We start from the raw sequence: 22,722 nt of genomic DNA on the forward strand, positions 1-22,722 counted from the left end.
GATCTTCACTCGAGGAAATTAAATATTTATTTAAATTTTATATTTTCATTGCTGATTTGTTTTTTTTTAATATTTCATTCTTCCGACTGGGAATGGAATCCAAGACCGTCACCTTCACAGTTGCGCGCTTGTGCCCAATCTTTTCTTGATCAAGATCAATCTCATTTGTTCCAAATTTCATAACTGTCCACGGGAAGTAGCCTATTTTTCATTAGGCGAACTTCATACAAAATCGATGCATTACTGCCCTTATCTGCCGTTTGCGTTGACTTAGTAGCTTCTTTTTTTTTGCTTTAAGGGACCAGACATCTAAATATAATTATGGTATTAATTTCAGATTGATACCTCAAGATAAATGGCTTGGCAGACGAACAAGGTGATCGTGATCTAATAAGAGTTTCGTTCTTATCTTTTGGGGTCCGGAATGCTAAACGTAAACTTATATACGGAAAACAACCACCGACATTAAAATTAAGTGAGATGGTTGTACGTTCGGTATTCACTCGACGGAAATAATAATTTTAATTTTTCTCCTTTGGGTAACAACAACTCTGCCCCCCCCCCCCCCCCCCGCTGTATGCGGAGTACAGCGTGAATCACTTCACGCGGAGGTATAAATAAAACACAAATACTGACATTAAAACATAATTGTTAGGTTACATACGGGCGCCGCCGCTACACTACACAATAACTAGTCATAATAATAGTAAACAATTTCAATTCACTTATCTAAGGGTTAGAAACACAAAATATCATTTATTATATCACTATTTATGTAGTTTCAAAACGGAGAAATTATTAACATTATTATAACAATACATACGTCAGTTAATCTATACAAAAATAACGAAACGTAATCGAGCTTGCGACGGTCGTGGGTTCAATTTCCACTCAGGGGAATGAATTGTTTAACATTATCATTTCCTTGCTCTGGTAACAAGACAAAGTGCGGCGTTCACTTCCGCCACTCAACACGCAATGTTTCAAAACTTGGGCGGTGCAGGGGAAACCGTGTGTGAATGTGAAACTATAAAATCGATTAAAAACAAATGTGTCCAAAATATTATGATTCTGTTTTCATTTCCAAAATGATAATACTTAAAAGAAGTACTAACAACACATAATACTTTTAATATTCTAAATTTTTTAAACATGTCTTGATTTTTACTCTCTTATGTGTTAAACACTTATTAATTGAAATTATTGCTTCATACAAATTTAAATAATTCCTTCATTTTGAAACCTATCTAAACTGTTTACGTAGCTTTTGCATAAAAAAAAAAAAAATTTACTAATATAATAAAGACATTTTAATCCAAATATTTATTAAATGAACCAAAAACACAAAAGAACGGCATTTAATGTTGTATTTAAAAAAAAAAACAAAATTCATTGTCACAGCATCCAATTGTAACTGCAACAGTTGTGGGATCGACACACAATCAGGGGGAATTAATTTGTGTCTATAGAATGGAGTGCCTTAACACCGGGTTATCTCTCTCTCAACCCTGCTATATTCAAATGCTACGTAAACAATGTCTAAATCTTAAGTCTATTATTAGTAAAAATTTAAAATATTAATTAAAAAAAAACAATAAATAGGCGGTGATCCAATCATTGAGACCTTCTCGTTTCCAAAAAAATAATACTTATTACAGGAAAATATATCCATATGAAATTTGAATTGATGGACAGATCGATCGTAAATAAATGAAATAAATAATATAATAATAAAAAGAAGTCATATAATAACAACCATCCCTTAGACTAAATCATTGCTGTCATATATCAAAATAATTAAATAAAATACACTAAATTATATAAAAAGAAATAGCCCGAAATAGAACAAACATTTACTTAGTTATACTAATGGATTATTGGGTAAACTATGTATGGTTATATAATTTTGTACAAAATAAGACGTTTTTAGGAGAATAAGTATAATTTATAAAATAAACCCGTGATGCATTTTCGAAACAATTAATGATTACATTTCAAAATGATCACTAAAATATACCCAACCCAAAAATTACAACCATCTCTCGGACTATAAAAAAAATAAAAATGACACAAAAAGACAACCTCCTGGACTATTTAAAATATTTACATACGATCGATCTACAAATAAATCTATGAAACAACAAATTTTCGCAACGAAATATACTTTGTTTATAATGTACACTGGTTTTATTTATTAGTAATAATAGTGAATTATTTATTAAGTCTGTATAGTAAAAAAATACATATACAGATTAAATAATAAATTGACAAATGTATAATCAAATATTTTAAGATAAAATATTTGACATCATTTTTTTAATTTGTCAAATTATATTATTTTTTATATGAATAGTATGGTTGTTAAATAAAATTCTTGCCATATTCAAATATTCTAAAAATATATAGTAAATAGATCTATTGAAAAATATTATTAAATAGATCAATAATTAATATACAAATGAAATAAAACCATACTATACATATAAAAGAATGTATGTAAAAAATCAATTACTTTATAAAACACAAGTTACATATAAAAACTATGAAAGTTATTATTTTTTCAAATATAACGGAAAATGTATAAATCTTATAATTTACAATTTTATGAAATGAATAGCATATTGTAAGTTTCATCAAATTTCGTTATAAATGAAATCTACATATAAACAACGATTTCCTTACATATCGATTTATTTTTAAAATCGATTACAATAAAGAGAATCAAAATAAATAAACGGAATATATTCAATATATAATAATAAAATACATTCCGTCCTGAATTAAAAATTTCTTCATACTGCTAAATTTAAAAGTACTGTCATTTTAACATTTACTTTTAAAACAAAATGCTATTTATTTCACAGAACATACATGTATCTTATCTAAATTAAAATATAGCACCCCAATAACATCGAGTACACTTTGTTAAGAGATTTATATTTTTTTCTAAAAAAAAACAAACAATTATAATATAATATTTCAATTGTTATACTTATGACATTTTAGATTTAGCAGTCGCCATTTTGTAAGAAAAAAAACAAAATGACGAAAAAAATGAGTATTAGTTTTGTCCTTTACGTAATATCCGTATAAAATTAAATATATAATATTTCCAATTTAATAGTATCTTACCAATAATCATAATAAAGCAAAAATTCAAAAAATACAACAAATATGTTAATTAAATAATATAAAAAAATATATGATAAAAATGTCGACGACTCTGCCATTAAAATTTGTGAAAAAAAAAACAATAATCATAGATTAACAAAAATATAAATGAAAATGGATTTCCCTTACAATCTAAGTTAAATATATAATACTTTTTTTATACATACTTATAACTGCCGATTTCAATAAGGTAGTCTAAGTTGGAAGACTTAGACTTTTATTAGGGAACTTAAAATTACTTATTAAAAAAATAAGAAAAGCATTTTGGAATTGTGAAAATTCCAAATTAATTAATTAAAGTTATATAAAATTCTGTAAATAATAAAAAAAACACACACACACCAAAATAATATGAAAAAAATTAGGCCATTTCTATAGAATTACAAGATAAAAAACCAAGAATGACAGCTGTCATTTTCAAATTTTATAAATATCTGTGGATATTTGAGTTTGTAGAGTTTGATTTTAATATTTTTAATCTGGTGGAAGATAACTGAAGAGCTTGTACTTATCCCTTATGTACGGTCGTACATCATCTTTCTGAAATAATAAAAGAAAATTATTAAATACCTATGGCCCTTGCTTGATCTTACGTGGAAAAGATTTTTTTTTGCCAAAACAAAGCCCATTATTATCACCATTCAAGTAGCATTTAACAAGCAATATCTATGTATACAAACTTAAGTTTTAGTCAATCCAATAAGATACTTATTTTGTAGCAATTTTTGGTGAGCAAAATACTTTAAATTGATAAAACTTTTTTTACTTATAACCGATCGAAATAAAAAAAATAATACTAGTTTTATGAAATTAGCGCGCACGCGCTAAAGAACATCCCTGTTTTTTACCACCATTATATTTCAGTGGAAGTGTTTGAATCTGAGTTCAATTCTATTACTGTATTGCAGTAGAACAGTGTCTGAATGTAAATGTCACTCAGAAAAAAGATTTTTTACCAATAAATTGATTTTTAACCTACAAGACATTTTCCTGCTCTATTTTTGTTATCAAGTTTAACAAATCATTACACGCCATTGGCTGAGCCATCAGGGTCTAGTTGTATTTTGGAACCATTCAGGAACACATTTGTTTTAGCTTCAAACTGTGTGTGGCACGTAAGGCAAGAGTCCCACTCAATTTTCGAGACATTGCTTGCCGAAACTCAACGCCGCAATGTCGAGGAAATGTAAATAATGTATTTATTTTCCTGAATGGGAATCGAATCCACAACTGTGGCGTTGACAGTCAGACGCTGCACATCCAAATTTTGGTTGGTTTAACTGTTTAAAAGGAATATGGGGGCAAGCACATACAGAAGAATTATTATTTTATATAAGAAATATATAAATAAATACTTACTGTAGCCAAATGTTCTAAGAAAGGCAATAATTTTAAGAGCTCATTATCACTCCTGTCCACAAACCAACTGTCTATGGGGATGCCATTTTCTAGTTGATAGCCAAACGCCTGCAACAAAATATTTTTCTTAAGAAAGATATCTAACAGCTTTTAAAAACTGATAAATAGTGCTTGGTATATTAAAGTTAATTATTAGTGACTGACAGACAACGCACAAACTAAACAACTGGACTTAGCAACGTTAAAGTATGCCATATAGGTAGGTTAGGGAATTTAGGGAAGCACAAAAAGAGAAATTCCTATGACAAACAAAGTTGCGGGCGACAGCTAGTAAATGAAACAAAACTAATGCATACCTGCGGGCTATTATCCACTATGACGGTTTTTCGCAAATCGCGTCCCAAAATCGATAAATCTTTTACATAATTTCCGTTCACCAAAAGACAATGCTCACGGAACAATCTGGAAAGAAAATATTTTTATTTATAAATTAGTCCTTTTATATATATAGATAAGTGAAGGCTAGCACTACTATTATATATCTAGCTGCTTTTTGTTCTTTATATTATAAACAAATTATATTTTTTATAGGGCAGCTATATTTAAAAAAAAAGATGATTGCAAGTAAAAAGACTATTTTCTTCTGCCTCATTGAACAGAACATACTTAAAAACTGTCTCACTATAAACGCGACTGGTTGTGGGTTCAATTCCAGAAAATAAATGATTAACGTTCCCTCCTCTTCTCCGTCAACGGAAACATAATATCTCGACACTAGGTTCCCTCCGCCTATCCCGCATATAAAGCGGGAAGGGAATACCTACCTATATTTAATCCAACGTCGTGCCGGATCTAATAAATTAAGTAATCGATCTGCATACACCCTCTTGCTTGCCGTGAACAATATAACTTCGTAGAGACGTGACACGCGTGACAGAAACTCTGCAAAATGCGGACGAGTACGGACAAATACCTGAAAATAGAAGTAATAGAATAGAATATTTTTTATTGCACACACCAAAAAAAGATGTATACGAAAAAAAATAAAAAATAAACAAAATAAAATACGTATGCAAAGGCAATTTTATTGCTTTAAATATTGTAAAATAGAGATTTTTTTTATTAATTGCAATTATACGTCACACGATTTTATAATTTTTCGTTGCTTTTGATTAACTTAATTAATAAATAAATAACTTACACTACATTTAACTAAAATTTATAATAGTGGGACTCGAATCCACGCATTTTGTTTAGCCAACCAAACGTACTGACCACTAAGCAAAAATAAATTTTACATCCTCGAAAATATTTCCCTATCATAAGCGAAGAACTACATAAAAATGTAAAAACTTACTGTATACCGGCAATCCTGGAACAAAACTGGGAAATGGAAGCTTGCGTCGGGCAACTCTTGTAATGAACAATGGACTAATGTCTCATCCAGATCTAATACCTAAAGAAAAAAAAATGATTATATTTAATTTGTATTTATATTTATTATTATCATTTTCCAGTTCTGGCAACAAGACATAGCGCGGCGTTGAGTTCCGCTACTCAAATTGCAATGTTGTAAAAATTTGTTGGTGAGTGGGGAACAGATTGTCTTAAAACTAGGTTCCCTCTGCCCTGCTATATACCCTGCTATATGTTTAAAGCTAAAAAAATATAAATCACATAATATTAATTACCAGACTAAAATCCGGGCTGGTTCTAGTTTTCAACGGCAGAGCAGGATACCGCGCCCGCAACGCTCCCGTTGCTACCGACTCCAATGGCGGCAACTAAACATTAAATAAATTATTATGTAAATCTATGCTTACATTATAAAGCTGAAGAGTTGGTTTGGTTGAACGAGTTAATCTCCGGAACTATTAGTTCAAATTGCAAAAATGGTTTTGTGTAATACTGTCCCAGACAAAACGGAAGAACTGGCATTAAGTGTTTTTGATTTTGAATTAAATTTATTTCTTGTATTTTAATTCTGTTTTTTGAGTTGCCTTATTGATGTAATGTATTTATTTTCAATATTTACTTCTTATTATTTCTTCAATACTTAAGCGATCAATATTATTTTATATATTATTATTTTTTTCTGTGATGAATTTACAATCAGTTCTTTACTTTTAGCAAATGTGTTGTATACTGTTGGCTTTTAAAGGCGTGACTCCAATAAGCCATCTACCTTATAGTAATTTTTTTAATGTATATAATAACATAATAATCATACCTGTTTTATAAACAAATACGGGTCAAAAGCATCTGCCCATGATGATAGTTGTTCACAGTCCACTCGGGTACTACATGAAGATATTACTGCTGCGGCCTCCTCCTTTGGACAAATAAAAAATATTATATATATATACTAGCAACACGTCCGCGGCTTCTCTCTCTTGAACTACTCAATTATCTATTTATTAATCTGAATTACTTTCGTGATCTGAGGGGTTCGTTTCCCACTCGAGGAAATGAAATATTTAATGTTTTCATTTCTTTGTTCTGGTGTCGAGGATAAGCGCGGTGTTGAGTTCCTCTACTCAATATATAATGCCACATTCAATAGTATTGATTTTAATTCCGCCTATCTTACTACATGCGACATGAAGAAAAAAATTGATATATAATTATTTGATCCATACACTTAAAAGTGAAGTTGTAGCTGATTTAGTAAAATAGTTATTTTTAGGAATTTTGTTGAAGACTGTTCATATATTGATATAACTTTCAATAAAAGAAACAGTAAATATTAAGGGAACCTTGCCAAAATAGAACAATGGAAACTACAATTCAATCAGTTAAGTCATTTCTGAGATTAGTGTGAACAAATGCATACATAAACAGACAAGTTTTAAGAATAATTGTTTTTGGTTCTAATACATTATTAAATGCCCCTCATAACATTTTTTCTTCTATATCTTCCATACACGGTCGTTTGTGACCTATTAAGAATTTATTATAAGTGTAGATAAAAAAATGCTTATTGAAAAATTTACTTCAATATCTGGTGTAGGTTCATCATGGCAGTGTAAAGAATTCTCGTCGACCACATCTGAAGCACTCTATAATAAAACAAAAATTGCATTAATTATATTATTTTAAGAAATCATTTAAAATCTTAATTTCTAATTTGCCTACATTTTGAAAAAATTTTCACTAATTATATATATTTTTAAATATAAATCTTTGAAAACACATTTCTTTAATGATAACTTAAATCCACATCACTCAGTTTGACTTAAATCAGTTTTAGTTAAATACAGAATTATCACAAACAAATACAGATTTATTAGAAGTATAAGTATAGATATGGATAGAGAAAACAAAACAAATAAAACAAACCCATCCAGCTGCTTCGGCAGCTAAACTCTGACTGATCTCTGCCAAGAACCCGGAGCTGGGGCTCCTTGCTGATAAAGCTTCAAGACTTTCAATGGCTGTTCCTTGTGTATCTCCGCAGGTTGATGATATTTCACATTCTGGATCTCTTACATAGCTATCTTGCTCTAGCATTGTTATGAAATCTGGCTGTGAGAGTAATATAAAAGATCTTAAATTTTTTTTATTAGATATTTATTTTAAAAAGATTTTTTATATTTTTTATAGTATTTTTACTTTACTATAGGCCAGACGTGGCGCAGGGGCACAAACTGTGCCCGTAAGGGCAACTGGTTGTGGGTTCGATCCCCACTCAAGGAAATAAAATACTTACTTAAATTTATATTTTCATTTTCTTCATTCTGGAAAAAGTATGGTGCCTCTTGATTTTGGCGGAAACAAAGTTTCTAAGCACTAGGTTTCCTCTGCCTATCCCGTTGTGCGCTTGATACAGCGTAAAGCTGATTTATTTCGACTTTTATATATAATAAAATTTGAAGGTGTAACTTTTGAAAAATATTTCTTTTAATTAATAATTAATTACCCTAAGTGGGCATTGGATCTATATCCATAACGGTTACTCTCCTACAGTCTTAAATAGTTTGTTAAAATAATACTAACCTGAACATATTTATCTTCATTCAGAAAATCACTGCACACATCCAAATCATCAGTAGTGGATGTTGGTTGATACATTTCATGATCATTAGATGATTTCCTCCTTTTCACTTTCTTGTCTTTCTTAATTTTTTTATCATCTTTATCAGTTGTCATAACTTTAGCTGTTTTATCTGCTAGAAGATTGATGTCATCATCTTGAGATAAATCATTATTAATGATTCTAGCACATTCAGCTATTGCCATTAAATCATTAAGACAATCATTAGGTAAACACAACTCAGATGATTCAACTTGCCCATCCGAATCAGATTCCTCTGCATTAGGTTTTGGAAAGTCCACAAATGTTGTGTGCGGTTCGTACATTGTTATATCATTGTCATCAGAAAAACAAGTGGATTGTTCTGGAACTATTGGTTCTTTAGATCTTATTTTCTTTTTGGGACTTTCGTTGGTTGAGCTAACTGCTATTTTGCTTAGTTTTAAAGTTGGTACACCTAGCTGACGCACTTTTCTTATAGGTGAGCTGTTTAAAGAAGCAGATTTATCAGGTTTGTCCATTCTGCGAGTTTTGCGTGGTGAACTCAATGCTGATGATACTGATTCGGTCTTACGTAGCTCTCTGTTTAGGGAACTCTGCCTTAATTGGGCACTTTTGGTTGTACGAACTTCTTTTAATTTGTTCTTTGATGCTATTTTCTCTATTTTAGGCTTAGTTGTTGAAGATACCATGTCCTTAGTTGTGTTTCGTACAACAGTTTGGAAAATAGGCTTTTTTTTAGGTTCTTCTTTAAGCTTAGATTTCTTTATTTCGACAGGTTTCTCCATACTTTTGGCCGGTTTAGTTCTAACAGGTCGAGTTTTATGATCTATGTTTTTTTGTGACCGAGTGATGCAGTGGAGGCTGGGTGTTCCCAGACCATTTTCTCCAGCCAAAATTTTTTTCCAAGTTGACTTCGCTTTTATTGAAGGCTTTTTCAGTTTAGGCTTTAAATTTGTCACTATTTTAGTACTTTTCGCAGAGAGCGGTCGCTCCCTCTTCCTACTTCTTAGCCGCATCGCAATATCAGATGCTTAAACTGAAAAATGTTTTTTTAAGTTAAATATAAAATAAAAATTCGCAAAATATTACATATTATTTATTGATTGGTAGTGAAAATTGTTCAAATTCTAACGTAATTGTATTTTGTTATAATAGAAGCTATGATGTAATATATATATAGAATATATTATACAGTAAACTATAAACAATTATACGTAAGTGTTATATACTTACATGACTCTATAGCATTAGAAAGTTAAGTTTTACTCCAGACATTTAAATGATGTAACAATCTATAATTGCACATTGCAAAATACTTAGTATTTAATATAATTATTATCAATTGTATGTAAGATATTCTTTGTTAAAACAAATAATTTTGATGTAGGAAAATCGGCGCGGCAAATCACTTCGCGCCTTTTTTTACAACTATATTTAATAGTTTTCTAAATTTATCTGTTGGAATAACACTCAAATAAACACTTTAATTTAATAATAGTTGTAAACTTTCAATAAAAGTGCATACACTACAGATATAAATGTAAAATAATTATTGCGAAAAAGAAAAAAGCGGCGCTAGCACATTATTGATTAATGCGCCAGTAACCGAAAACAATTCTTACTGAGATGTACTATTATTCCAATACGATAATTTATTATAGCAAATATATTACGAAAATATGAGAGCGCGACACTCGTATCACATAATTAATTGGTAATTTATGATTTGAAAAACACAAAGCCAAACAAATGTCAAAATGGCGGCGTTTCTTCGGCTAGTGAAGTATTTTTTCTTCAGATGGCGTTGCGGAATTGCGCATGCGTTTTAATAATGCTATAAAAGTCGATATTACAAAAGAGAAGATTAACCAAAAATATACATTTATAGCATTTAATACACTTTTAAATAAAAAGAAATGAAGAATGTTAAAATATATTGTAAATAATCTTTATAAATTTACAATTCACAAGATTATTTTGTGACAATTATAATATATGGATTCAATTTAATAACATTTATAGATGCTTCTTTTGCATAATATTTTTAATAATACAAGAAATAATAATCAGAAAATACAAATAAATTATTAATTTACATTATTAAGTAGCGTACGATACGGTAAATATTTACTCATACCTATATAATTTAATTAATATGTCAACCCTGAAAAAGAAATAACTTCTGAAATGCCAGGTATCTAACCCAGAATTTGAAGACATGTGTATATAAAAAAATATTTTGAAAGTTCTGGAGTAGTAACAGCATTTCAGATTATAAAAATCATAAAAGCTAGTACCTTGCATAAAAGTTATTAAATTTAGTTACTAAATTACTTTAAAATTTATATTTTTATCTTACATTAGGGATTTTATTTCAATTATGTCCAGTGCATCAGTTACTTCATCAAAACAAGAGGTACTAATGGTTATTTACTAATTTCATTTTAATTTTTAACACCATAACGACAATAGAATTAGACTCAAACATTAGAATTAATTTTTATATATTGTTTATTTTATCATTCAGTAGATGCATACGTAATACGTAGGTTCGAAACTTACTCGGCGAAATATTTGTATTTAAAAATTGATTAATAAGAATATGTATATTTTTTCTTTAAATTTAATCTAGTGGATATGTCTAAAAATATCGCTATTCAGATAATAAGTACACTAATAAGTGTAACATACATAAGGAATTTTGACATAGTTTGATAAGAAAGTATGGCTTAGTGGTCAGAACGGTGGTGGTAACGCCTTGAACTGTTGAACCATGAGGTTCGAATCTTGATACATTCAAATTTTTAAGTAATTTAGGATGACTTTAATAGTTTTCACTTTTTTTCACAGTCAGCATCAGGATCAGCAAAACTAGTACAAGAGTTAGAAGCTGTTAGGAGATTAGTAAAAACTTTACAAGAATATTTAGAAAACTTAAGAGTATTCAGAAAAAATTTAAAAGATGTGAATAAAAATTGTGAACAAATGAAAAATGTCAATATGCAAATGATTGATATCGCTAATAACAGTCTAAATAGGTAAAAAAAATGTTTTAGTATCTTGTTAATATTAATATAACAGAAAAGCAAATCTTTTATAATAGTTTTGTGTTAATTTCAATTTTAAAAAAACATACATTTATAAACATCAAACTTTGAATATTAAAGGACTGGCACTTCTTGGACAGTTTTCAAAGAGTGTGAGTTTAAGTTGTGCAAATTTTTACATGTTTTACATTTTTCAAATTATTTAGAAAAATAAAAAAACAAATATTGCCTTGAAACTAGTGTGTTAAGTTAAGACACTGCTCTCTGCCTACTGCTTGAAGTTTATACAAAATAAAAGACTATCTAGATCTCTATTTTATTTTATTTATCAGTTAGTACTTAGTATGTAATATTTTACTTGGTTTTTATGTTGAAGTTCGAATGAAAATGAAGTAATATGAGTAATATAAGTAATAGTAATTTTAAACAGCTTAATGCATATAGAAATATGTATTTTTATTAGTTTTAAAGTATAATTTCACACTTAGAGAATAGGTACTTTTTAGAAGACATAAAAAATTGCATGTAGTGGGATTTGAACCCTTGCCTTCGAATGTATGGCTTAGTGGTCAGAGCTCTTAGACAGTTTTTAAAAGGAGCGGAGGAGGTTTAAATCACGCTATGTTAAAATTTTTATGTTTTCAGAAATATATATTAAAATAATTATTTTTATTATAATTGATTGATTGTTAATTACTATAAAATATTAAACACTTTTAACATTTTAACAATTTTTTCAAGAATATCTTAAAATATTAGTCATATTGTTTTTTAAAAATGATTAGTTTTCAAAATTATGATGTTACATATCCTTCTGTTGGATCATTTTCGCTTGCTCGAACTCTTGTTGATTTCTCTGTAATATATATATATATGTACTTTTATTAACAGAAAAAAAATGAATTTGTTGTCCACATTATTGTATAATGGAAGGCTCAAATATTTTTGTTTCATGCTGTAACATTATGTATAAGCAAAGAGAACCTAGTGTTAAGACTACTCTGCTTTTTAAATATTGCATATTGAGTGGTGGAACAAATCACCTCACCTTATCTGACCAAAAGAGGAAAAAGTTTGTTTTTCCTTTTATGAGAATCAAAAAATTAATAATTGTAGTCAAGTAAGGACCTGTTGTGCTACAATTATTTGAAATTTTCTAAATTAAAAAAAAAAAAACATTTTTCCCTTACACTTACCAATCATACACACAGAGTATTGTGGCGTATCGCAAGGTAGACCGTACACCAGCCCCAGGAGGTGATCCTGTCTGTCCAAATTTAAACAGGAACTGTCGACTGTAAAATCTTCGTTCAACCATGGTGGTGTCTAGAATCATTGACATTATTAAATATTTATTTTTATTTAACTTCACGCGGTATTCCGCACGTAGCAGGGTTTCCAAAGGGAACAGGATAGTGTTAAGACACTCAGTTTCTATTCAGTCACTTCCGTTTTCACTTTTCCGCTTCTCTTCTCCTTTCTTGAGCCATTGCGTGTTGATTGGCGGAAGTGGAATTCAAAAGCGCGCAAGTAAATAAAAATGATATGAAACATTTCATTCCCCCCATTGGGAATCGAATCCACAAAAAAATATTAAATATTTAGAAAAAATACTTAATTATTTTAAGTCGCTAGTTTAATATTGTATTTCATACAGGGTAGGCAGAGTGAACCTAGTGTTAAGACACTTCGTATATCAATTTTCACGCAGGTTTTGAGACAATGTGTGATATCTGTTGAGTGGGGCAAGTTAGTCGCACTTTTACCATAGTGAAGAGAATAAATAATTTCATTTTGTGTGGATTGAATCTATAATTAACACAGTAACAGTCAGTGCTGTTCCAATGAACTACGATGGCCACATTTACAGTATCTAATAGTGCACACATCGCTCATATCTATATCAGATGGGCAGAGGGAGCGTAAGGAAGTAATATTATACGGGAAGTAGGAAAGTCCTAAAGCCTGGTTCCCTCTGCTATCCCATTATATTCGGGATACAGAGTGATGCTAAACAATAAACAAAGTTAAAAGGATCCATTTAAAAGAAATATGTACAAATTCGTCCATATTTTTATTTCAAACTTACATATAACCCCATGGATAGATCTCCAGTCTTAGGGTCCGGGATTCTCTTCCCGTTAGAGGGATTGTACCAAGTATACGATATTATATCATTTACAGCATCCCTCGTCATGTTTAGACGACCAGATATCCATATGTGTTCGACCGCTGCAAAGAAAGTTATGTTAATAATTTAATGATTTAAGTTTTGATAAAATAATTTGATATAATCATATTTTGTTACTAAAAATTAACAACAAATATATGCAAGCATTTAGTTCTTAAAGTTTAATTTAAAATGAAGAACTAAATCATTTTAAATTGTTAACGTTTGTTGAAAACTTCTTGAAAAAGAACTAAGTCTTGTTGATTTTAAAGATGACTTTATGAAAAACAGAGTCACTAATATTATCTTAGTTTATTAATTACACGAAATAAATCCAATTTATAAATAAACGAGATAAGTAGGTGGTATATGTAAGAATTATTATGTTTTAGTTCCGCTACCACCCACTAGATGGCGGTGTACCACTAATAACCTAAATACATACGCTCATTCTTATTTTCTCCCATCAATAGCAATAATTGTATTAGAACATCATTATTTTCAACACTTGCTAATGATCCGTTCATTTTTTGGCAATTTTCGAAGGCATGTTGCCAGTACAATCGTTGCTTAACTAGTATATAGTTATAGTAGTCGTCGCTAGGTGGCGCTAGAGTACTTAGGGATGGAAGTCCTGGAACGTTTTATAAATGTTATAAATATAATGGTGTCATTTATAAATAAGATATTTTAATAAAAATGTGTATTGAAGCGAAAAAATAATAAAAAATTTCAATTCTGAGAATCTAGTGTTAAGACACTCCGTTCCTAAATTCTGAAGGCATTGTTCTGGTTTCCTAAATAATATACATATAAATACCTTCGTAACATATAAACTGCATTTTCCTTTCGCATCTCGCCTCCATGAAGACGGGAGAGCGTGCTGTGTGTCTGTCTATTTGGAGGCAGCCATTTTGTTTGATTGATGACCTGTCTCTATACATTTAAGCAAATTATCAAATATAAATATAAAACCGAAAAAAAGGTTTTAAAATGCACATCTCTCTCTCACTAAGTATTTCCAATAACATGTAATACAGGCAATGAAAATTGTAGGATACTGTATTCGTTAATTAATAGAGATTTTATGGGTTGGTGGGTTATCTATAGTTGTCTAATAAAAATGGAAAAAATGTATTTTAATAAATTATCCTATATCCTATTTATATCCTATAAAACCTAGTGTTAAGACACTTCGTTCCCAAAACATAAGAAACTTCCGACCTCCAGTTTCCGCCGAATTCTAGAGGCTCTTTTTAATGCTTTAATGATTAAGCGCTCTAATCATTGCTTATTGAGTAACGCAATAAAGATATTAAATATGTCATTTTCTCGAGCGGAAATCGAGCTCGCAACCTGTCGTGTTTACAGTTGTACGCTTGTGGCCACTCGTGGCATGGGGACACCATGCCACAAGTGGCCCCTAATTTTAATCTACAATCATTACTTACAATAAGTTGAGTTAATTTTTCACAAATTGTACTTACATTAGAAAATATTAACAAACAATATAAAATTTAGGAGTCATAAAAAAATAGGTTAATTTATTATTATGTTTACCTCATCGGTGGCCATATTGACGTTTCTGTAAAAGAACTGGGATTGAATATGCTAACTCCGGTGTCAATCCATGACCACTGGCCCAACGTGCCTCTGGCGCCTATCCAGGCACTTTCTATACCTGCATAAAAATATAAATGCTATTCTACCTATATATTATCAAAAACGTATTTTTTAAATTTTATTTTCTTTAGTTATATTTTTTTCATTATTTCGTATTTTACGTATTTGTAGGATTAGTTGTGATGACATTATAATAAATATTATATTAAAGAGAAGTCACCATATATTAGACATATAGATTACTCTTCTTTATTTAAAAAACATTAGCGCTGCTGGTGAAAAATAATGGGTCAAATATCTGGTCCTTTTAAGCATTAAACTTAAATTTATGCATTTTTTTAGCACCTTTCTAAGATATTAACTTTTTTTAGCTTCGCGCTGTATTCCGTAGCAGGTTAGACAGAGGGAACCTAATTGTGGATTAACACTTTAAAAATGATAATAACGAATATATTTAGCTTAAAACAATACTTACTTGGTCTAGATTTCAACATTGTAAGTCCAAGTTTCCTTAGACACTTCATAGTGTTTATATTTGCAAGTCTGTGGAACAATAGCATATTCATATTTGGCATACGCTCATATAGGATTTTTTAATGATATAAATTTAATTTTATGATCTTTAACTTTATGCATAGAATTACGTAATAAGTTTAAAATATAAAATGTAGTTTATTTTCATTTTTAGTATATATGTTAAGTTGCGGAATCCAACGCCGTACATTCTAAAGCCACACCTAAGACATTCAAGGGGTAACACCTAGAACATATTAATTACAACCGTCGTCCCTATTTCCCAATTTCTATTAACTATCTTACAAAAAAAAATTTTCAAATCCGTGGATCACGTCCCATTTCTAGCGACCAACACGCGGCTTCGCCCGCTTAACCTTAATATTATATTATAGCCAAATCATACAAAAGTGTCCATAATTTGTCTATATGTTATTCTGATATATATAAGCTAGCTTAAAGTAACGTTTCATCTAATTCCATTCAGTAATTTTTCCCTTAAATTGGAACAAACATCCATCCTCACAAACTAAACCTATTAACTATCAATTCTTAATAACTAATATATTAATAGGATAGTTATATTTACGCCATTTTCTTCAAAACGCAATGGGCAGCCGCCTGTTGCCAGTCGAGCCTTCCATCGAACAAGTGGTATAATCCAGTGCGACATCTCACCGTCCTTATTTCTTGGACTTGCACTTCTATGCTTGCGTCTTTAAAAAAATATCCATATTTATTTTGTAAATAAAATTTATGTAAATAAGAAATATGTCGTTAATTTTTTTCTCTTCACGCTGTATCCCGCACCTAGGGTAAGTAGAAGGGTGCTGCAAACTTAGTGTTAATACTCTCCGTTCCCATTAACATACTTCCCATAATTAATTTTTCACCGTGTTGAGTAACAAAACTCAACGCCGCGCTTAGCCTCGTTACCAGAGGGAGGAATTTGAAAATATTAAGTACATATTTCATTTCCTCGAATGGGGGTCGAACTCACATCCTCTCGTTTACAGTCACACGCTTGTGCTCCTTCTTGAGGAAGATCTTAAATATCATTATATTTTAATTATATATTTTCTTTCCCTCTTTCTGGTAAAACAAAAGGTCTTCTCTGCCTTTCGTGCTTTATTCGGGATACAGCGTAAGGTTAAAGAATACTTCAAAACAACATCGTACAAAAGTCTTCTAAGAGAAACAAAATATGATCATTTGCCCGGAACGAGAATCGAAGTTCATACAACTAACCTAAAAGCCAAAGCATCAAAATTACCTATCTACAAATTCGACCTAATTAAGATGCAAATTTAACAAACCGACTACCCACGGGCACAGCATGTCTATCACTGTATTAACATACAAGTAATTAAACTTTACAACTATTCTCCATTAAGAGTTACTTCAAGGTGTAGAAGTTGATGGTACATATACCACTAATTATTCCAGAATTTACTAAATCTTTGGTGTTCCGTAACTTCAATATTTTTTCTTTGCTTTACTCTGCATCCTTCAGCAGTTTATACAGAATGAATTTAGTGTCAACACTTCATTCTTCACTTTACTTCCTAATTGGGGAACTCAACGTTCCGTTTTTTCTCCTTTTAAAAATGAGGAAATGAAAATAATAATTTGAGTACTGTAGGGGACGTCCTTAGATGTCTTCTCCATCTTCTTAAGCAGCAACGTAATGCTTATAATTCATACTCAGAGACAGTACACTTTTCTCTACCCAACCGGTGTCACTGTTCAGGCCAGCAGAACTAACAGCATTACTTCAAGTTCGAAAAATTAGCCGTCACGTTTTGCAGAGAGATGCTGTGCCGCTGGACCATAACGTGACCATGGACGAAAAGTGGGAAGCGGTGACACTGAGTTCTATCAGCCTACCCTTCTATATAAGGGATACAGCGTGAAACTAAGGGAGAATTCACTCACATACCTCTTTCGCAAACGAACGGTCTTTCCAAATGACACGGCAGATCTAAGAACACGGGCTTGTCGTGACGCACTCGCTCCAGCGCTACGCAGTCCGCTCCACCTTCTGGCACTGGGATGTGGGTTCGATTTAACCACTGACAATACAAAAATAATATTTTTATTTTTATTTTTAACGTGGCGCATTGGTAAAAGCGAACGACTGTAAACACGACATTTCCCACTCGAGGAAATGAAATATTTAATATTTCCTCGCTATGGTAATGAGGCAAAGCGCGGGGTGGAGTTCCGCCACTCAACACATAATGCCCCCAGAATTCGGCGTAAAATGGGGAATGGAGTGTGTTAACACTAAATTCCCTCTGCCTACCCTGCTGTGATGTGCTGAAAAAGAACTTAGACTTACCAATGGAAAATGCATGTTTTCATCATCCTCCTTAGGGAGGACGTCGGCTGATGTTCTCCGAAGTTCCACACCTTTACTCCATCTGTATCCTTCAGGATCATCGGCCGAGTCCCTCCTTGCCCCTACCCATACTGATTCGATTTCTGATAAAATAGAAAATTATTATGAGGACGTAAGTAATGTTAACTAGCGTGCCATAAAATAATTATGTATAATTGAACTGTATACTAGGAGACCGTCAAAAAACGTGACGATTGTGGTTATAATTTCCACTCAAAAAAAATATATTTTGATTTCCTCACTCTTGCAACAAGACAAAGCCTTGGTTGAGTCCCGCCACTCAACACGGAATAATTTAAAAATTGAACAGTACATGGAGAACTAAGTGTCCTAACTCTGATTTCCCTCTGCCGACTCTGATGTAAACGTGGTACAGCGAGTAGCAATAAAAACGGGCCTTTACAATTCGTTTAGATACATTCAGAGACTAATTACCAAATTGAAGTTCCGATAAAGCTTCAGCCATAAATTCAGCTTTTTCTCTAGTATCCAGCACTGCTAAGATGCCTTTGTGATGACCTCTGTAACAGATATATTATCAAGCTGAAGAGTTTTTTTGGTTGAACGCTCTGATCTCAGGAACCACTGATTGTAATTCAATTTTTTTTTGTAGGATAGTACATTTGTCGAGGACTGTAAAGTATAAGCTATATAACATCACGCTATTCATTTCGATGTAATTTATTATACCGGTGTTCAGAGTTTGCTGAGTTATCCATTTTTTTAACTATTGCTTCTGTAAGCCATTTTGTAGCATCTATTATTTAATTGCTTTTTTAAAACTTTTGATATAACCGATTGTATTGATAATTAAATATAGGCTTACCCGCACAGTATTTTTGCATTTTCCCAAGTCACAGGTAAATTTTGTATGAGATACTCCTTGTCGTTGAAGATGTATGATTCCCATCGATCTGATGCATTATACGGAACTAAAATTCAAAGTTTCATGCCTCAGTAAATTTATGCACTTTATTTATTTTTTAAGAAATTATTCCCGACCGAGGCCACCATGGTGTAGTGGCACCTGCTCCGGGTTTGACGGTTGTGGGTTCGGTTGCAATTCGAGGGATAGAAGTAACAACAACAAGCACAGTGTCGCAGCCCTACGTTCGATGTAGCCAGATAAGAACGTATAGCTTAGTGGTAGAGCCTCTTTGAGGATTTCCAAGAACCGCGGGATCAAATCCCGTCAAGTTCGGATTTTTATAAGTTATCTTAAAAGTAATTACCTCGATATTGTTCTTTATAACTTGCATCACTAATATTTATGTTTAAAATAAAAAATAAAAATATGATTTTTCCCCGCAAGCTGCACATCACGATGCCTTTCTAGAACTGACTCAATTTCTATAATAAAGCTCCTATTCACAACTGACTTTTATTTTGAAAACAATAAGAATGTTATTAAAATATTTCTTCAATGGGATGTGAAATGATTTGTTTTAGTTAGTTTATATGAAAAGCTTTGAACAGTTGTTCGTGTTATGTTAGCAAATATCTGGGGTGGGCAAAATATTTTTCTGGAATGGCCACGGGTCACCAGGCGTCCTTACTTCTATGCCCATAATTCATATATAATGAATAGTACTTAAACTTGAGTTCAACCACTCAACACGTAATGTATCGAGAATTTGGCGGTGCGAAGGAAACGAAGTGTCTTAAAGCTAAACACTATATTCTCCATAGGTTTCATTAATGAACACACATCAAACACGTTCAAATTCAAAAGAATAGTTAATTTTTCCCCTGAGCGGATATCGAATCCACGTCCACCGTGTTTCCTGCCAGATACACTGTTCCACTAAGACAAATAACTTTTTAAAATAGCGCATAGATATATTAAAGAAATATCTAATATTACTTACTAAATGTAATAAATCCTGAGCGAAACCATCAGTTTATATTACAAAGTGTTTCAATACTACGTTTGCGTTATGCAAGAGTACACTTTCAATATTCCTATAGAGAATATTCTTTTATGAAAATAATAATATTGATGGTATAAAATGTTCTATTTAGATGCTTATTTATATTGTATACTAGCTCTTGCTTGTGGTTTTGCATGTTTAGTCAAATGAAAATAATTAACAATTGTATAACGCAATTATTAGACGTAAGACACATTCTGAGTGCCCGAGCTCTGGTCGGTGGTTCTTGAGATTAACGCGTTCAACCAAATAAACTCTTCAGGTTTAGAATATAAGTATAAGTATTCAATTCTAGTGCAATTTAGATGTGACTAAAAACGTAATAGCTGTGGCTTCGAAATGCTTATATTTTAGTTTTAAATAATTTATAGTAGTCTTTGGGACAGGCTACTGCAACCACTCGCTACAGCATGCAGATAAATGTCCAAATATATAAATCTGATATAAATAAGAAGGGAAATCCGTTTTTTTTACTGTAAATTCTTCTAGCATTTTTACATTTTTCAAATGAATCATGAATATGGTTTCCACGCATACTGTTATATAGCATGTTGAATAGAGAGAACATAAAGTAAGACATTCTATTCCCAAAGCACCACTCACTCACTCGTACTTTTTGTGTAGAGTGGCAAAACTCAACGGCAACTAAATTTAAGGCTTAAATTTATTTTCTCACCCAGGTACTAACATTAGTACGAAGGTGAGAAAATAAAAAGTATTTGTAGTTCGTATAGAATTCGTAACCACAACCGCGCTTACAGTCGGCTTCAGCCCACACCATATTTATATAATTAGATATTTTCGTTTTCTTTGTATCTTAGATAATTTACTGGACTTACTATTTTCTATTATTCCATCTATAAGACATAAGAAGTTGTGACTCGCCACTTTATTTTTGCATATGTCAAAATACAGATGAGAGATGATTTCAAGGAGAAAATAAAAAAAATATTTTTTATCTTGGCCCAATGCGTTATAACATCGTCCAATTTACCTTGCCATAGTGTAATGACGACGTTATATAAATGTTTTTATTTCACATTTAATATTACAATTATAGCAATAGATACAGTCTTAGTACAGCAGTGGCACAGACCGACGGTAGTGGGTTTGATTCCCATGAGGCGGAAATAATTATTTATTCATTTTTCCTCGCTCTGGTAACGGGAGCAATTATTAAACTCGCAATGTCTCCAAAATAGGAAAGTGGAGAGTGGAGACCTGCTATGATGGATCTGCATCCAGCGTGAAGAAAAAAAAAGAAATGTGTGCTAAGAGCGGATCTACCATGTGGTAATTGTGGGCATGACGAGAAAAAGGGTAGTGGACACTTTTGAAAGAATGAATGTAAAAGTTTTACATTCATTCATTCATTCGTTGCCTTTGAATTAAACACTTGTCGCTATGTAACGGATTACGAGTATGTTAAAAGCTTTTAATTCCTGGACATAATTAATTCTGAATACTTTTTTTTCGGGTGCAAATCGAACTTACAACCCATGGCTAAGTAGGAGCATGACTACTGAGCATAAAGGTGACATAAATATTAATTATATATGTATACATTTATGCACATTTGTGGAATGCAAGTCGCATTCTCAGTGTAATTCCATGAGAACTGAAATTGTGATAGTATATCTCTTAGCTTTTGTCGACAACTTTATCAAACTTTAAAATTAGGGAATATGAGAAATTATTACAAAGTCAAAGTCAAAATATCTTTATTCCATAAAAATGCTTAACATTTACTTGGACATGTCATAAAAGTAGAAAAAAATTAAAAACAAAATAACCGAAAAAAATGTGCAATTTTGACATGAAAAAAGCCCGTTCAAATAGTTGAGCTCATGAGAAGATCCAGGCAAAGAAACTCATGGCCACTCTTTTTAACTGCCAATATTTGTTACAAATTACAATTAACAATTTTAACTTAGAAATAGTTAATTACAGTTTTTACACTCATACCGCATGGCTGGTTAAGTAGGTAGAAATGTTCACTCTGTTCTTTTCTTGCTGTCGAATTTGGGTATGATTTTTATGACTAAAAATTTAAAAAAAAAAACATCTGGATATTTAATTGCGGACTAAGTGACTGTCGATTTGGGTTTATAGTCCCTTACAGCACCAAAAAAAACTTAATAAAATTAAGCTTCTAATTTAACACAATCAAAATGTATAAGTCTTTATGTATCGTTGTTTCTGCATTTCGGTCGCGACAGCCTCTATATTACGGTAGAATTTGAATTTAGGATTATTTAGTTTAATGTTAAGATGCTAAAAATAGTATTAAGTTCGGCCAGGTTCGGTCGGTGAGTGGGAATCAAACCGCAACTTGTCGTGATTACACTACCACACTAGTACCTCTGCTACTGTCTGTTCCTTACGTTTTGTCCAAAAATATACTATAGCATTTAGCTTCGTTGCCTTGACAATAGAAAATGATAGAGATAAGTATATTAAAATTTTATTAT

The 22,722-nt window shown here is 31.4% G+C and overlaps 2 protein-coding genes and 1 long non-coding RNA gene across 4 annotated transcripts; 1 reads left to right on the forward strand and 2 right to left on the reverse strand.

Moving 5' to 3' along the window:
* Nucleotides 1-632: 632 nt before the first annotated feature.
* Nucleotides 633-10,329, reverse strand: LOC146537370 (uncharacterized). 2 transcript variants are annotated; one of them, XM_085187559.1, is made up of 12 exons: nt 10,189-10,329; nt 9,800-10,035; nt 8,527-9,602; nt 7,870-8,055; nt 7,524-7,589; nt 6,761-6,862; nt 6,222-6,314; nt 5,888-5,986; nt 5,355-5,503; nt 4,887-4,992; nt 4,531-4,638; nt 633-3,711 (listed from the first exon to the last, which is right to left on the reverse strand). In XM_085187559.1, the coding sequence occupies exons 3-12, from the start codon at nt 9,580-9,582 to the stop codon at nt 3,646-3,648; spliced, it is 2,031 nt and encodes a 676-aa protein (XP_085043685.1). In that variant the 5' UTR covers nt 9,583-9,602; nt 9,800-10,035; nt 10,189-10,329; the 3' UTR covers nt 633-3,645. The 2 variants fall into 2 exon arrangements, with proteins under 2 accessions (XP_085043685.1, XP_085043684.1); XM_085187558.1 differs by having other exon boundaries at nt 9,800-10,324.
* Nucleotides 10,330-10,749: 420 nt separating this feature from the next.
* On the forward strand, nt 10,750-11,925 carry LOC146537371 (uncharacterized). Its single transcript, XR_014878139.1, has 2 exons — nt 10,750-10,982; nt 11,417-11,925. It is a non-coding gene; the product is annotated as an uncharacterized LOC146537371 (long non-coding RNA).
* LOC146537372 (uncharacterized) lies at nt 11,829-19,674 on the reverse strand. Its single transcript, XM_085188377.1, has 13 exons — nt 19,553-19,674; nt 19,147-19,252; nt 18,756-18,841; nt 18,261-18,403; nt 17,859-17,991; nt 16,509-16,635; nt 15,882-15,949; nt 15,344-15,464; nt 14,604-14,719; nt 14,229-14,417; nt 13,703-13,845; nt 12,810-12,939; nt 11,829-12,469 (listed from the first exon to the last, which is right to left on the reverse strand). Exons 1-13 carry the CDS (start codon nt 19,638-19,640, stop codon nt 12,408-12,410), a joined length of 1,512 nt encoding a protein of 503 aa, XP_085044503.1. The 5' UTR covers nt 19,641-19,674; the 3' UTR covers nt 11,829-12,407.
* Between the last annotated feature and the right edge of the window lie 3,048 nt (nt 19,675-22,722).

This window comes from Heliconius melpomene, chromosome 7 (genome assembly GCF_056956725.1).
Source record: "Heliconius melpomene rosina isolate 202511_hmr_F chromosome 7, ASM5695672v1, whole genome shotgun sequence".
NCBI classification, from domain to species: domain Eukaryota; kingdom Metazoa; phylum Arthropoda; class Insecta; order Lepidoptera; family Nymphalidae; genus Heliconius; species Heliconius melpomene.

Excerpts from the sequence above, each read along its gene's own strand:
- LOC146537370 (XM_085187559.1), bottom strand. The coding sequence starts at position 9,582 with ATGCGGCTAAGAAGTAGGAAGAGGGAGCGACCGCTCTCTGCGAAAAGT. Across the intron at positions 7,590-7,869 it reads CTGCCGAAGCAGCTGGATGG|AGTGCTTCAGATGTGGTCGA; the intron begins GTTTGTTTTATT and ends GTTTTATTATAG. Across the intron at positions 6,315-6,760 it reads CGTATTTGTTTATAAAACAG|TTGCCGCCATTGGAGTCGGT; the intron begins GTATGATTATTA and ends TTTAATGTTTAG.
- LOC146537372 (XM_085188377.1), bottom strand. The coding sequence starts at position 19,640 with ATGTGCAGCTTGCGGGGAAAAATCATATTTTTATTTTTTATTTTAAAC. Across the intron at positions 15,465-15,881 it reads AATGTTGAAATCTAGACCAA|GTATAGAAAGTGCCTGGATA; the intron begins GTAAGTATTGTT and ends ATTTTTATGCAG. Across the intron at positions 12,470-12,809 it reads ATACTCTGTGTGTATGATTG|AGAAATCAACAAGAGTTCGA; the intron begins GTAAGTGTAAGG and ends TATATATTACAG.